The sequence below is a fragment of the Schizophyllum commune genome (genome assembly GCF_000143185.2).
Source record: "Schizophyllum commune H4-8 unplaced genomic scaffold SCHCOscaffold_9, whole genome shotgun sequence".
NCBI lineage: Eukaryota > Fungi > Basidiomycota > Agaricomycetes > Agaricales > Schizophyllaceae > Schizophyllum > Schizophyllum commune.
Genome location: NW_026089546.1, coordinates 793,188 through 806,156, shown reverse-complemented (window position 1 = coordinate 806,156; position 12,969 = coordinate 793,188). Strand labels below are relative to the sequence as shown.

Here is a 12,969-nt window from a genome sequence, read left to right as displayed (position 1 = left end):
TCCCCAAATGGGGCAGGTCCATCAGTGATGTCCGCAGCTGTACATCGCTATATCATTTCCACGTTCGTTTATTCCTTTGGTGTTGTACATTTACTTGCAAAAGACTAGATTTTGCGAGCCATTGGGTGTTGGATATAAGGAAGTAGGACGGACGAGGACACGTCGAACTCGAAGCGCCAAGGATGATAAAAGCGAGCCTTTCCTCAGACGACGCCGTCGCTGCGGGTGGCGCACTTTCCGAGGTGTCGCAAGGTGAGGCCCTCTTCCTTGGGAAGGATGTCCTGTAGAGAAAGGGTTAGAGGGATTCAAGGCAGAGTAAGCAGGCGACGTACGAAGTCGAAGATTCCTGTGGGTATGGCCAACGTGACGCAGGCGTTTGGCGAGTCCTGCAGGGCGTGAATGTTGATGGATTGCAATGGGAGGGAGAACCATCAAGCTTACAACTATGGCGCCGACATGGCTCTCGACCGGTGCGGCCGAGAGGAGCAAGTCTAGAGGATGATTGTGCTCAATCAAAGGTCTGATACTTCCTTGCAGTGATAACTTACAAGCCTGCTCGCGAGAGTAGCCCAGCTTAATTCAGCGCGTCAGTCAGGCTTATCCAAGTGGCGGATGAGGGCGCCGCACCTTCATCAGGTAGGCGATGGCGTTAAGCGCGGCCTGCTTGTACGCGACGGTCGCGTCCATGTTGTACTGCTTGCCGTCACCATCTGCAAGACACGTCAGTAGAAACACTGTGATGGAGAGGTATAGACGCACGGATGTCGACGCTGATCCCCTCAAAGATGAGCTACGAGGGTATAGTCCGTTCAGCAGTGCGTCGGAGAGGAAAAGCCGGCGAGCTAACCTTCTGCGAATACAGCGGATCAACAGGCGAAGGCATGAAGATAGGCTGCTTGAGCGCGAATTTCTCAACGCCGCCCTTGATGATGGAGGTCTTGAGGGTGATGATGCCGGCCTGAGGGGTGTTGTCATTTGACGATATCTATTAAGCCAGTCAGTACGGCGCCCCTACCATTTCGATGGCCCCGCAGAAGGTCATCTCGCCCTATTGAGAAGGGATCAGTAAGAGTTTAGGAACGTAGAAGATCCGTAGCACGCACGTCACCCTGCGAGAAGTGCAGATCGCCAACGGAGAGATTCGCGCCTTTGACGAAGACGGGGAAGTAGCAACGGGAGCCCTTGGAGAGGTTCTTGATCTATGAAGCGTCATCGTCAGCACTCCCTTCTCCAATCCTCCATCATACACCTCCATCTCATCTCATGCCGCACACAAACAACCCTTTCCACTCACGTCACAATTCCCCCCATGCTCCCTCCCCGGAATCGTCCTCGCGCCCTCCCTCGCGACCTTGTCCCGAACCCTGATATCGAGGTCTTGGCCTACGTAGGCGCCGTTGGGGTTGGGTGCGAAGGCGACGGGCGGGACGGAGTTGGCGTGTGCCTCGATGAGCCCGGTCTCGCGCGCGTTCCAGGTGGCGAGCAGTTCGGGAGAAGGTGCTGGACGGAAGGGTTAGTGAAGCCCTTGAGCAGGAAGGAGAATGTATGGCGAGGACAGCGAGCGTAAAGGGGATATAAGGCGCTTACCCGTCCCAATCAGTCCTGGATGGCTCACGCCAGCGAAACGGACACCGGGGATGTGGCGGGAGGTAGCGTAGACGCCTTGAAGAGGAACGATTGCCAGTAAGTATTGTGTAGGACCGTCTTCCTCTGAGTGTACCTTCGAAGTCCCAGATAGCCTTCGCGGCTTTGCTGCTGAACTCACGAGCTGTTATGGGCACTGTAAACGGCTAATTGACAAATCAAAACAATAGGAAGCTCACCGAAAAGCCCACCGCCGTTCTCCAGCTCGAAGATGCCCTGCTTTTCATGAGCGCACGGTTATTAGGAATCTAGTGGACAGGTCATTTTACCGTGTAGCCCCAGGGCATCTTCTCGAATGGCGTGACTGAGAAAGAGTTAAATCAAGTAACCGGCAGAAGGGCTCCGAGCATGATATGGAAGACTGCGGGGATTACCATCGAGAATATCGACCACAAGACAGTCGCCAGGTTCCGCGCCCTCAACGCCGATGGGTCCAGATAAGTTGTGAATCTTGGTGAGGTCGACGTTCTTGATGTCGTCGCTGACTAGGATATGCATCAACATCAGTTTCGTGCGGCTGGAGAAAACGAGGGCCTACAATCATTGTTCCCAATTTGCGCTCCCGTCCAATCGACGCACTCTAACTTGAAGACCTGGCCGGGCTTGACGGTGGCAAACGGGGGAATGTCAGGGCTGCATTGCGGAGTTAGATGCAAGTGTACGTGCGACTACAGAGCTGCACTGACTGCCAGCGATTGTGAAGACCCTGCGATTGATTGGAGCACAGTTAGGTCATGGGGACTCGGTGTTATTCATTCTCGGTTGGACGTACCTTCTGCTGATCCGCTGGGCTATCAGTAGAGGTCAATGACTGGTTCGAAAGAGTGGTGATCTTAGCCTTACACGAAAGGGTCAACCTGTAAACAGGTCAACCGGTTAATTCGATCGAGTGAGAACTGTACACGCAGGACATACCTGCACAAGCGTAGGGTGGGCTACTGAGTTCTCCTTCGTGGCCATGGACGCACGTCGCTAGTTCAGGTGGCTGGAATGTTATATGGCAATCGTCGAAGAGCATAGATAGCGTGGCGCTCCTCGTTTTATAGGCGCCAGATCAGCGATAAGCATGGGAACTGCGGTCACGGCATCGTTGTATGCAGCGGCCAAGCTTCTGAGCTCAGGCAGCCGGCAGTCTCGCGGGAGATGGTCGTGGCTATCTTGGCTGAGATAGGATCGAAACACGAGACCTGCGGTGGAGAAAGAGATATGGCTTGCTCGATTTATGGTGAGAGCCTCTGGTAGAACTTTGCAGAGCTCAGTCTTGGGGGAGAACAATATAGTGACGCAGCCGCGCTTGTATCCTCGAAGGCCGCCGTATTACGGGCATGCATAGAGACGCGACGTCGAGCCTTCGATTCCCTTGAGTCCGGATGGAGGTCAAGTCCAACGTGCGCCGGCAACTGCCGGCCCTAGTGATCTCCATTACGACTTCGCGATGATGTCAGGAGTCAGGACGATGGTTGCTGTGCCTCCAAGGTTGCTCGCCACCGCCTCCACGACTGCGCCGACCATCCTCCTGTTTCCCTCTCTCCTACATATACGCCTCTAAGAGAGGGCTATCTAACCATGTCTTCCCCACCCACTCTCCCCGAACGCCGCCCGGAATCGCCTGCGATGCCGTCTGCCAGCTCGCCATCTCCCCCGCCTCCGGCGATCCCCACTGCTGTCGCGCCTGCCATCGCAAATCCTTTTGATGGGCCGGACTCCCCTCCCCCTGCATCTATGACTGAGCCGCAGCATGCGCCGCCGACGGGGCAAACTGAGCCGCCAGCAGACCCTCGAGTTGCCGCACTGAAGGCGATGTTCCCCGACTTCGATGACCAGATCTTGTGCGTACTGACATTCCCCTCAACTTCGCCCACTCTAAGATACTTGCAGGCTGTCCGTACTTGACTCTGTCAATGGCAATCAGGACCGCGCCATCGACATGCTGCTTGGTATGAGCGATCCAGAATACAAGGGAACGCAAGCACCAGAAGCTCCCTCGCGCCCACAAGTACGTGCATGCACACCCGCACATCCCCACGTTCCTAATTCCCCGCACAGACGCAAGAAGATCTCGACGCGGAATTCGCCCGCCGACTCATGCTTGAGGAGCAAGAAGCCAACGACCGCGCCGCCGCCATGTACTACGAGCAGCAGCAGTCCCGCTACGCCAACTCCGGCTGGCAACCCCAGTCTGGCCCCGGTGGCACGAACAACGCGCCGAATAGCGGGAACGACACGATGTCCGACATCCAGGCGCAGGTCAAGCAGTTCGGCGAGACCGCCGGGAAGACTCTTGGCAGCCTCTTCTCGAAGGTGAAGGCGAAGATCCAGGAGCTGGATACAAACAACAGCGGTGGTGGTGCGTCTGGATCGCAGGCGCCCCAGCAGCAGCAGCAGCAAGCGCAGTGGGCGGCGTCGCCGAACGCAAACTATCAGCCGTACAGGAGATCGCAAGAGTCGAGCGCGCGGCGGTCGCATGAGGCTGCGGCTGCGCACTACGAGGACTCGGAACCAATCCGTTTGGGAAGTCCTCCTGCAGAGGCAGGGCGCTCCTCGCAGGGCTACGATGTATCGCCTTCACCATCGCCCGCGCCTCGCCCCACGAGCCGCAGTTCGCGGCCCATAGACGGTGGTGGGTATCTGGTTCGAAGGTTGTCTGCACTCGACTGACATCCCCCAAGGCAAACTCGGCATCCTCCCCAAGCGCCCGGTCTCCCTGGTCCGCGATCCGTCGCCGAAACCGTCGGACGACGATGACGACCTGGAATACGCGGAGAACCCGTTCGAGACAGAGGACAAGGGCGTCAAGCCGGCGAAGTGAGAGGTGTCGAGCTGGTCGAGCGAGACTGCAGGCAGGCCGACCAACGGAGGGGTGGCAAGCTGGCTGGTGAGAGATGGCAAGCCGGTCAAGCGACAAGCGTCTAGCTTCCGGCTTTAGTAGAAGACGACAAGGGGACCGAAAGAGGATAATAATGCTTGTATTTGTTCGCGGCCTATATTATGGTGATACCCTGGGTCTACATAACTCACGTTCGCAATGGGTGTACAGTCGCGCCGACGGAGATTCTACCGCTTGCCACTCCCATGTCGTTGTCGTCTGACCGAGCCAGTCGCAGCTGCATTCGTCTCGCAGCAGTTGCATTCGTCTCTGCACAGCTGCTTCTCGCGCCAGCTGTGCATCGCCTACAAATGATCTGTCCTCCCAGTGCCAGCGGAGCGGGGCATACTCGGCTATGCGACGCTGGGCCACCATTTCGTGGTTCTCGAACCCCATTTCGCAGCCCTCGTCATTCAGGGCAAGTGCCTACCGCCTGTGTATCGCCGAATATGTGCCCGCGAAAATCCTTGCGTCATGGATTCGGATGTCGGCAATGGTCAGACTTGCGTCACGATTTGTAGGCAGGAAGAGCGCGATTTGTAGTGGCAGAAGATCGCGGCGCTGCGGGGAGGAACGAGAGCGAAAACGACTGGGAAGGGCTTTGTGAGGCGCCCTTGCCACCCAGTGTGTGAGTATATTATATCGCAGAGCCGGCTGGGCGGGCTCGGTCTATGGATGGTGTTGTAAGTATGCGGTACATGCGAAAGCGGCCGTGGCTATGTAGTGCGTAGCGTTCGCTAAGACGGGTGTTGCGAGTATACGTATGAGAGCAAGGTGGTATGCAAACTATAATACAGACAAGATGCGAGATATGCGAGTGCAGGAGAACAGGTCATGGTGCGATGCTGTCCCTGGGGAGGATGTGAGCGAAGTTGGCAGGGGGCAAGAGGGGGAGAGCGCACCTTGTATAAATTACGACGAGAGGTATATGGAGGAGAGCACTCATGACGTTGCGCGCACTTGGCGAGTGCCCTTCAATGCGGCTCGTTCTGTTGGGGTGTAAGGGAGGTTATGAGATGGAGTGATCAAGTGTATGCACCATTCTGAAGCGCCTGCATCGCTCGCGGATCGCGCGCATGCGATGGGGGAAGCTTCCTCTTCGCGTCCCGATCCAAGTCCAGGGATTTGCGCGCCTCGACGAACTGGCGGAGAGTGTACATCGCAAGCTGGTGCGAGTACTGGGCGCGGGCCTCGGGTGTTGCGAGCGTCATTGTTGGTGGTGATGAGGAAGGCGTAGTTGGTTGCGAAGGTGCAGTTGTGTGGTGGGGAAAAATGGGGGCAGCAGGCGCTCCATATATACGGCTGTCGACCCGTGGGACATCGTGCGTCACAGGAGAGGGAAGGTTCCGTTCATATCATCATGCACCGCTTCTCCATTTGCTTCCGCGCCTCGAACCTCGGAGCCCCGATTTCGGCGAGCACGGTCCGCCGGGCGCGCTTCTTCCCAAATGAACCCGCAATAAATTATGTAGGGAAAAGGTATTCAACGGCGGCGGAAGGCGCGCCAGCCCATCGTACGTATACGGTCCATAAATCCTTGCCCCCACGACATGGACTCCTCCAGCAGTCCATCAAGCCCCCCACGGGCCTCAAAGGAATCGTGCTGCCCAGGCTTCTCTCGAGCGATGAAGCGGAGCACGTCCTTGACCGTCACCAGCCCAACAAGGCGCCCTTGGTCCTCCACCAGGATGACGCGTGGCCTGCATCCCGCCATCAGAAGCAACCCTCAAAGATTCATCAAGAGAACACGCACCCCATGCGCTTGAACAATTGCATCACGATTTCCAGAGGGAGGTGTGGAGACACACTAAATGGCGTCTGTGGGGCCATGCCATCAACACTATTGACGAGGATGGGGAGGCCGCCACGCCGCACAGATACACATACCTGGTTCACCCAGGGCCATAACTTCAGTCCCTCTGGTGACGCAGTCGCATCCAGCACTTCCAGCGGTAGGTCGTCCTCTATGCCGACCGACTGCCCGTCACCAAGGTCCGTGACGTCTCGCTCGCTCTCATTTTGCGGCAAGAAGGTACACGGTGTGTCGTCTGTAATGCCTTGGACCTTCCGCGCGCGCTCTAGCGATTTCCTCGCGTCAGTGGCATGGCGCTCTCCAAGTGGCAGACCTACCGATGACATAACGGACCTCCGAACGCCCAATGTACCCGTGCATCGCCTGCGATGGTCCTGTCGCAGACGCGGACACGATCGGGAAACCCTTCACGCTCGTCGACCCCAATAGGTCCTCTGAAAAGACTATTAGACCCCCAAACCGCTTCCCTTGACAGTCCCCACTCGCCTACGTCCTTCACCTTCATCCCCCGCTCCTGGAACACGTACAGATCCTTTTTCATTGCGGCAGATACTGGCAAATGAAATTAGGCCAAACCGGTAACCCAAATGATTTTCGCGCCTACCCGAAACATTGTACGCATGATCCTCCTTCTCCAGGATTGGGAACCCATTGAACCTGATTGACTCATCCGCAATGCCAGGCGTGCCGAGGAAGTCGCCAACCGCCTTCGTGACGAGAAGAACAATCTAGCGTACGAAGAATTTCCATGTCATCATGATGCCCCACCGCCTGAGATCATGCCACTTACCATCGTCGGCAGGATGTAGGTCAGCGCACCGGTAAGCTCGAACATGATGACGACAACCGTCACTGTGATTCGCATGACGCCGCTGAGGAAAGGAGGGAGCGAGCTAGCCTCAGCCACGGACGTCGCTTCCGCAGGGTCGTTGCACCCACCTGAGGGTTGCAGCCGCACCGAGGAACGCGTAAGTGCCGGGGGTGATACAGGGCAGGTCCGGGGCGCAGACAGCGAAGATGCCAGATTGCGGGTAGGCTCTATGGGGAAGACTGTGTCAGTCTTCGTCACTGCAATATTTTCGTGGACTCACCTGTAAAGGGCACGGACGAGGATCCCGACCATCCGCCCGAAGTACGCGCCGACAGCCATGGAGGGTACGAAGATGCCCGCTGGCACCTTGGCGCCATATGAAACGACGACCAGCCCGATGCGTATAATTGTCGCCAGGAAGAGGGAATTCACCATCCGCCACTGCATCGAGGTTCTGTGAGGCCGTTTGGCACACGTTATACGCACCCCGTGCTAGCATTGTACTTACTGACAGAGTGCGCCGGCGGTGTTATCACACTCCTTGAAGAGGATGGCCATACTCTCGGTCATGTCGATCCTCAGGAAGCGGTTGGAGTATCCTAGCAATCAAGCATTAGCAGACGTCGATGAAGATAGCGATTCACCCACCTATCATCGCCGTAATGGTTGCGAGGAATACTGCTTCAGCGACACCATGGTTGGCGAGATGCTTTCGCCTGAAAGCCGCCACTTGCATGTTGAACTTGACCACAAAAGCGCCGTACAGACCCTGCAGATGATCTCAGCTACGTAGCAGTAGTATAATGCATGAGGCTCACCCCGAATATACCGAGGATGATGAAGAACATGATCTCGAAGAAATGCCAGTCGCGGTCGTATGTAACCTGGAATAATACGAGCTTCCCAGTACGATACGGATTCATCGCCTATCGAATCGTGAGGTCAAGCAGCGAAAAAGGGAAGTGAGTGAATACGTACGGACAAGGTGAAAGTGGCCATAAGGGCACAGAAGAAACTTCGCCACATCGTCTTGATGCTGAAGGAGTGGCTCATTTCCTGCGCATGCGCGTTAATTATTTTGCACTCAGGCGAGTGAACACCTTACCTCAATAGAGAATAGCACACCACCGATAGGTGCGCCGAATGCGACAGCAACGCCGGCGGCAGAGGCAGCGGTGATCATGTCTCGCATTCTTCCTGAACCGCGTGAGCTAGCGACTTTCCTTACCGACATGCTACACACCATGACTTCGTCTGAACTTGTCAAACAAGCCCGCGACTGTGTATCCGATGCAGGATGCGACGTGCACGGATGGACCTTCCTTGCCGACGGACAAGCCGGACGCGATGACGAGGGGCTACGGGATGTAAGATGCTGAGTAGTCCGATGGTTTAAGAGGGTGGACGCACAAGAGTCAAACTCTTCACGAACAGCGTCGAGAACCCAAGGAAGCCCTGCATGATGAACCCCGCCAGTATGCACTTGATTTCTGAAATCCCCGACCCCGCCGCATACTTAGCAAGCGAGCGCACCAGATGCGCGGCCAGGAAGGAGAAGCTCATCTGTTAAGTCCGTGTCAGCCCTGACATCCTCTTGTCAGGCACATACGCCACGCACTGCGAACAGGACATAAATGAACCAGCGCGCGACACTGTTCGTACTCCAGGGATGCCAGGAATCACAGGCGTCCGTCTCCTCCGCGTCCGCGTCAATCTCCCAGCAGCAGAAGTTCTGGTTCAGCCACCAGCCGTCGGAGCAGTACCCCATCTTGAGGTCGGAGAGCCATTCGGTTATTATCGAGATCAGCGCTGCGTTGATGCCGATGCAAATGCCTGGGAGGTGGCGGGGAAGGGAGAGGGGGGTGAGCGTATGCAGGGGGCAGAGGGTATAGCCACAAACCAACAAGGCTGACCACAAGCCAGCTCTGCGACGCGTTGAGCGCGCGTCGGGCTTGTGCGTAGAGCCAGATTCCCATTCGGCCGCGTCCGTTGTGCAGCGCTTCGTTTAACTGGCGCTCGGCGCGTATTCGTCTGTTGCGCTCCAGAATCGCATCCTGTACCCAGTCTTCCAGCCTTATGAGTACGCGCGTTGACCCCTCAGGTACACCGGTATGTGCATACCTATAGTGGTGAAGTCCTCATAGCGCCTGCCCGACGTCACGTCAGTTGCGGTCTCATACGCCAGGATGTTGTACTACGCACCGTATCTGCTCGAGCTCCTGTCCCTCATCCTCGTCTATGACGGTCGTGTATCCACGCCCACCTGGGCTGGTAGGTAGTACCATGACCGCGGCGGTCAAGCTGTTCTCGCGTTACGATATTGATCGGAGTTCCTCTATAGGCAGGTATTGTTCCCTTCCCTCATTGGGATGGTGTGTAGCGGCGCGACTTTCACCATGTTGGCCCTTGGGACGTAATGTATACACTCGGAGCAACATCGAGAGCTCGCATACGCGATGGGGGAGCGCCTCAGGTGCTTCTCAAACACGGTGTTACTTCGTTATCGCGAGGTCCGAGCCTAGTGGCTCGCTGTTATTCTCAGTTACACTACTCCTGCGATACTGAGTATCCCTCTCTTTCAGGGCCTATCGCTATCCTCAACCCAGCCCAGACTCCCTCGATCAGCGCAGCCCCATTCGCACACGCGAACACCAGCGTTGAAGCGTAGAAGAAATTCGCGTTCCCGGTACCCTGGGCTAACCACAAGTGATGGAACATGGGCATGAGGAGGGCGGCGTGTAGGTGTAGTAAAGCGGTGACAATTGGGTGTCGGAAGTCTGGTAGAAGAATTCATCAGAAATCCCGTGCGTTGGAGGTGAGCATGAAACTGACGAGGATATACTTCCGGGAACAGCGCGTGCATGGAGATGTAGAGGCCAGGGTCGGAAAGCGTTGGGTACGCCTTGAAAGTCCCGAGCACACCAATGAGCAGGAATGCCGCGTAGAGCATGTCGTGCCTACTCGACCATGAGTTTTTGACCCCAATCCTAGTTCAAGAGACTCACTGGAATTTTATGCACAGAGGTGCAATGTAGATGAGCAGATGGACCTAGCTGACGGTGAGTACGCGTAACAACGAAATATGAAGCGAGCGACTTACCGAGAAGACCATCAAGAAGAACGGCCGGAAGTGGTCGAACATTTCCGTGAAGAAGTACCACCATAATCCGGGATTTGGCGTCAAATCAGGGAGAGTAAGGCTGGCGGCAATGTCAAAATAGAGGTCGCAGGAGCACGAACGAAAATCTACCTCACACCCCACGTCTGCGGCACCCATGACCATCCGCCGGCAACCAGAGCAGAGGTGGCGGTCAAGAAGGTCGTATACGCTGTCAATTCGGCGACGAGCGGTAATAACCTGCTAACGTCGGGCTTGTACACTTGAGGGGACGCCAACTGGGATGTTGGTGAGGTGATGAGCAGCAGCAACGTCGGTGCAATTATCAGTAGAGATGACAATGACAATTGCAACAAAACGGCGAGGCTGAGTATTGCGGCCGAAGCTTTGCCTGATCGTCATCGTCAGGACGAGGGACATGCTAGACGATGGAGTGCATACGTACCTCGGGACGCGAACATGAGCGCTAGCAGCGCCAGCGCGTTCTCAAGGGAGGATGAGGATAAGGCTATTGTTGGGAGGAAGATATATGGGTTCAGGAGGTACCTGGAGTTCTGTCAGCGTCTGCAGGATCACGAAGAGGTGGTACGCACGATGCAGCCACCAGCCAGTCCCTCGAGCTCTCGGCGATCCCTTGTCTTCGCCTCCATATTGTTACAAGCGCCCACGCTGCTATCGCATCGGCAGTTGTCCATAGCAAATGAGCTGCCCATCGCGACTTGGGCAGTATCGTCGTGAAGAGCGAAAGCAGCAGAGGGGACTTCGTTCCTTTCAGCATTCGCCCGCACCTGCGCACTGACATACTCACATGGTGGAACACCCCTCCAGAGTACGGGTTCACGCCAAGATTATATAGATAGATTCCCTCCTGTACTGCAACGCGTTATTAGATGAGCGAAAGTGCGGGGAGACGCGTCGTACGATGTGAATACGAGGTCAGCGGGGAGGAGAGAAGAGCAGAGTGCTTCAATGCATCGGGAAGAGAAGTCTGGGTAAGGGCCAAGCGAGTGGTGACTAGCAAGGGGAAGGCGATGCGAATGTCCGCCAAGGCAGACATTCGGGCGAGATGGAGGTGGAGGACAACACGTGTGCGTGATGGGGAGTCGGCGATCGCGCCGTGGCGCGCGCCCTCCTGGTCTCTTCCATGTCGTCCATGATCAGCATTCAGAACAGACACTCCCCCAGACTTCGTGAGTTTGCAGCTTGAACGGCCTTGCTGTCCTGTAATACACGTCTACGGATCAATAGAAATACATTGGGGGCGACATTGCATGTTCGCGTCCAGCCGCATCATTCAACCTTCTTCTTCAAGTCTAACCACCCGTCCATCATTTTCCACACATTCTCCTGCTCCTCTGTCCATTCCTGCGCCTTCTCCTGCACGCACTCCGCGCATAGGCCCTTCTCCGCCCACGGTATGTTCTTCATGCGCTCCAGCGTCTCTAGGGGCCGGCCCACGCCGCCATCCATCAGTGCAGGCGATATCACAAGGTCCATCCACGTATCGGCCAGCACGTCGGTGCAGGCGCGGTGAGGTGTGGCGGCGGGAGTGAATAACATGGGGGTAAAGTGATCGACCATGGACGCGAGGAGGCGGTCGAGGACGGCCTTGTCGGCGGATGCGATAGACGCGTCCCCCGTCGTGTGGAAGTGATCGGAGTGCAGCAGGCTATAGAGGAGGCCTTTGCGTGTCTGAGGTTTGGGCTGAGTGATCGTAGGCTCGATCGGTCAAACTCTGCTTACAGAGTCTTCCAGCTCGAGCTCGCGCGCCAACGCCAACGCATCTACCAGGTGATCTTCCGGATGCGTGAATGGTTGCGGTCCGCTAGCAAACATATCCGAGAACACGTTGGACGCGAATTCATGCAGCTTGGGCAGGTCGAGGCCGGAGGGGCTCGTCACCCTCAGCATCGCTGCAACGCGAGGGAACGGTGAGTCTCGCGTCAAGGGTCTGGTAGCAGCGCGCTGAGAACGTTAGTTGTAATGACACGAGACGACATATACTCACACATCATGATATAGATGTTCAAGCAGTACGATCAGTTCTTCCGCCTGGACGCCGTCCAGTGTAATGTCATCTTGATCGAGGGATCGACGCGAGTGTCTCGCGAGGAGGCCGCGATGGATCTTGACGCTCGTTTCTTGTGTGCGGAGGATCAACGACCCGTCCGTGAACCAGAATGCCTCGTTGTTGACCATCGCGATCGGAGTGGGAGAATCAATGCGCGCCGTGCTAATGACCTTTACGTGGGTGGCGGTGACGGTCGCCGGTTACTCAAAACAGGCTTGAAGGCTTGCCTTATGCGGATGATGAGTATGCCTAACCAATGAGCGACAGGCATTCTATCAAAAAAGCGTGTTGCAATAGGCGGTCTCACTAACGACCCTAGTTGCAGGCGAGCGATCATTGGGCGCCGCAGACATACTGGAAGGTTGGATCTCCATCGTCCTCCAGACAGCTGCCTTGTTACTGACATCGCTACCTGCCTCGCTCCCCATAACTGGATGCACGCCACAAGAGACGCTCGCTACTAGTCCTCATTGCGTCAACTGTAAGACTATAGATCGTAACCTTCCCTTGCCCAAGGCCCATTCGTCGACTCGATTGCAGTCAAGGTCACAGATCTGACGCAGTCATGTGATGCGGCGCCTGCATCTGACCTGCTCAATCCCCTTGACAAAGATTCGCACCTTCGTGGACCAACTTCAAGATCCGC

The 12,969-nt window shown here is 56.3% G+C and overlaps 6 protein-coding genes across 6 annotated transcripts; 1 reads left to right on the top strand and 5 right to left on the bottom strand.

The window, feature by feature from the left end:
- Positions 1–31: 31 nt before the first annotated feature.
- Positions 32–2,783, bottom strand: SCHCODRAFT_02633989 (Acetamidase/Formamidase). Its single transcript, XM_050345794.1, has 20 exons — positions 2,560–2,783; positions 2,488–2,501; positions 2,417–2,435; positions 2,331–2,350; positions 2,183–2,277; positions 2,019–2,129; positions 1,914–1,948; positions 1,824–1,860; positions 1,721–1,768; positions 1,588–1,662; positions 1,295–1,500; positions 1,104–1,199; positions 1,016–1,048; positions 848–958; positions 760–790; positions 628–710; positions 549–573; positions 442–491; positions 333–386; positions 32–281 (listed from the first exon to the last, which is right to left on the bottom strand). The coding sequence occupies exons 1-20, from the start codon at positions 2,602–2,604 to the stop codon at positions 204–206; spliced, it is 1,266 nt and encodes a 421-aa protein (XP_050198776.1). The 5' UTR covers positions 2,605–2,783; the 3' UTR covers positions 32–203.
- A 323-nt stretch (positions 2,784–3,106) lies between these two features.
- SCHCODRAFT_02633983 (uncharacterized protein) lies at positions 3,107–4,715 on the top strand. Its single transcript, XM_003029643.2, has 4 exons — positions 3,107–3,473; positions 3,523–3,640; positions 3,691–4,264; positions 4,314–4,715. The coding sequence occupies exons 1-4, from the start codon at positions 3,211–3,213 to the stop codon at positions 4,451–4,453; spliced, it is 1,095 nt and encodes a 364-aa protein (XP_003029689.1). The 5' UTR covers positions 3,107–3,210; the 3' UTR covers positions 4,454–4,715.
- Positions 4,716–5,085: 370 nt separating this feature from the next.
- On the bottom strand, positions 5,086–5,721 carry SCHCODRAFT_02633980 (uncharacterized protein; the record flags this gene model as incomplete). Its single annotated transcript, XM_003029242.2, has 3 exons — positions 5,086–5,361; positions 5,413–5,499; positions 5,550–5,721. The coding sequence occupies 2 exons, from the start codon at positions 5,719–5,721 to the stop codon at positions 5,453–5,455; spliced, it is 219 nt and encodes a 72-aa protein (XP_003029288.1). The 3' UTR covers positions 5,086–5,361; positions 5,413–5,452.
- Positions 5,722–5,948: 227 nt separating this feature from the next.
- On the bottom strand, positions 5,949–9,436 carry SCHCODRAFT_02633974 (uncharacterized protein). The gene is made up of 20 exons (XM_003029241.2): positions 9,337–9,436; positions 9,256–9,281; positions 9,035–9,199; positions 8,753–8,967; positions 8,545–8,697; positions 8,378–8,492; positions 8,240–8,331; positions 8,113–8,190; positions 7,953–8,060; positions 7,783–7,903; positions 7,643–7,733; positions 7,415–7,588; positions 7,263–7,361; positions 7,114–7,195; positions 6,928–7,051; positions 6,810–6,875; positions 6,641–6,757; positions 6,398–6,588; positions 6,264–6,328; positions 5,949–6,210 (listed from the first exon to the last, which is right to left on the bottom strand). The coding sequence occupies exons 1-20, from the start codon at positions 9,417–9,419 to the stop codon at positions 5,994–5,996; spliced, it is 2,382 nt and encodes a 793-aa protein (XP_003029287.2). The 5' UTR covers positions 9,420–9,436; the 3' UTR covers positions 5,949–5,993.
- Positions 9,437–9,657: 221 nt separating this feature from the next.
- Positions 9,658–11,345, bottom strand: SCHCODRAFT_02633970 (PIG-U-domain-containing protein). The gene is made up of 9 exons (XM_003029240.2): positions 11,174–11,345; positions 11,061–11,125; positions 10,846–11,012; positions 10,698–10,798; positions 10,385–10,643; positions 10,235–10,334; positions 10,140–10,183; positions 9,967–10,091; positions 9,658–9,911 (listed from the first exon to the last, which is right to left on the bottom strand). Exons 1-9 carry the CDS (start codon positions 11,307–11,309, stop codon positions 9,682–9,684), a joined length of 1,227 nt encoding a protein of 408 aa, XP_003029286.1. The 5' UTR covers positions 11,310–11,345; the 3' UTR covers positions 9,658–9,681.
- A 107-nt stretch (positions 11,346–11,452) lies between these two features.
- On the bottom strand, positions 11,453–12,407 carry SCHCODRAFT_02633965 (uncharacterized protein). Its single transcript, XM_003029239.2, has 3 exons — positions 12,261–12,407; positions 11,996–12,203; positions 11,453–11,944 (listed from the first exon to the last, which is right to left on the bottom strand). The coding sequence occupies exons 2-3, from the start codon at positions 12,161–12,163 to the stop codon at positions 11,543–11,545; spliced, it is 570 nt and encodes a 189-aa protein (XP_003029285.1). The 5' UTR covers positions 12,164–12,203; positions 12,261–12,407; the 3' UTR covers positions 11,453–11,542.
- Positions 12,408–12,969: the final 562 nt, after the last annotated feature.

Excerpts from the sequence above, each read along its gene's own strand:
- SCHCODRAFT_02633989 (XM_050345794.1), bottom strand. The coding sequence starts at position 2,604 with ATGGCCACGAAGGAGAACTCAGTAGCCCACCCTACGCTTGTGCAG. Across the intron at positions 2,130-2,182 it reads GCAAATTGGGAACAATGATT|TCAGCGACGACATCAAGAAC; the intron begins GTAGGCCCTCGT and ends TGCATATCCTAG. Across the intron at positions 492-548 it reads CTACTCTCGCGAGCAGGCTT|ACTTGCTCCTCTCGGCCGCA; the intron begins GTAAGTTATCAC and ends ATCATCCTCTAG.
- SCHCODRAFT_02633970 (XM_003029240.2), bottom strand. The coding sequence starts at position 11,309 with ATGTCTGCCTTGGCGGACATTCGCATCGCCTTCCCCTTGCTAGTCACC. Across the intron at positions 11,126-11,173 it reads GCTGACCTCGTATTCACATC|TACAGGAGGGAATCTATCTA; the intron begins GTACGACGCGTC and ends AACGCGTTGCAG. Across the intron at positions 10,335-10,384 it reads CCGCAGACGTGGGGTGTGAG|CCTTACTCTCCCTGATTTGA; the intron begins GTAGATTTTCGT and ends CATTGCCGCCAG.
- SCHCODRAFT_02633983 (XM_003029643.2), top strand. The coding sequence starts at position 3,211 with ATGTCTTCCCCACCCACTCTCCCCGAACGCCGCCCGGAATCGCCTGCG. Across the intron at positions 3,641-3,690 it reads AAGCTCCCTCGCGCCCACAA|ACGCAAGAAGATCTCGACGC; the intron begins GTACGTGCATGC and ends TTCCCCGCACAG. Across the intron at positions 4,265-4,313 it reads TTCGCGGCCCATAGACGGTG|GCAAACTCGGCATCCTCCCC; the intron begins GTGGGTATCTGG and ends ACATCCCCCAAG.
- SCHCODRAFT_02633974 (XM_003029241.2), bottom strand. The coding sequence starts at position 9,419 with ATGGTACTACCTACCAGCCCAGGTGGGCGTGGATACACGACCGTCATA. Across the intron at positions 9,282-9,336 it reads CAGGAGCTCGAGCAGATACG|GCGCTATGAGGACTTCACCA; the intron begins GTGCGTAGTACA and ends GACGTCGGGCAG. Across the intron at positions 8,698-8,752 it reads TCATTTATGTCCTGTTCGCA|ATGAGCTTCTCCTTCCTGGC; the intron begins GTGCGTGGCGTA and ends CGGACTTAACAG.
- SCHCODRAFT_02633965 (XM_003029239.2), bottom strand. The coding sequence starts at position 12,163 with ATGCTGAGGGTGACGAGCCCCTCCGGCCTCGACCTGCCCAAGCTGCAT. Across the intron at positions 11,945-11,995 it reads AGCTCGAGCTGGAAGACTCT|ACACGCAAAGGCCTCCTCTA; the intron begins GTAAGCAGAGTT and ends CCCAAACCTCAG.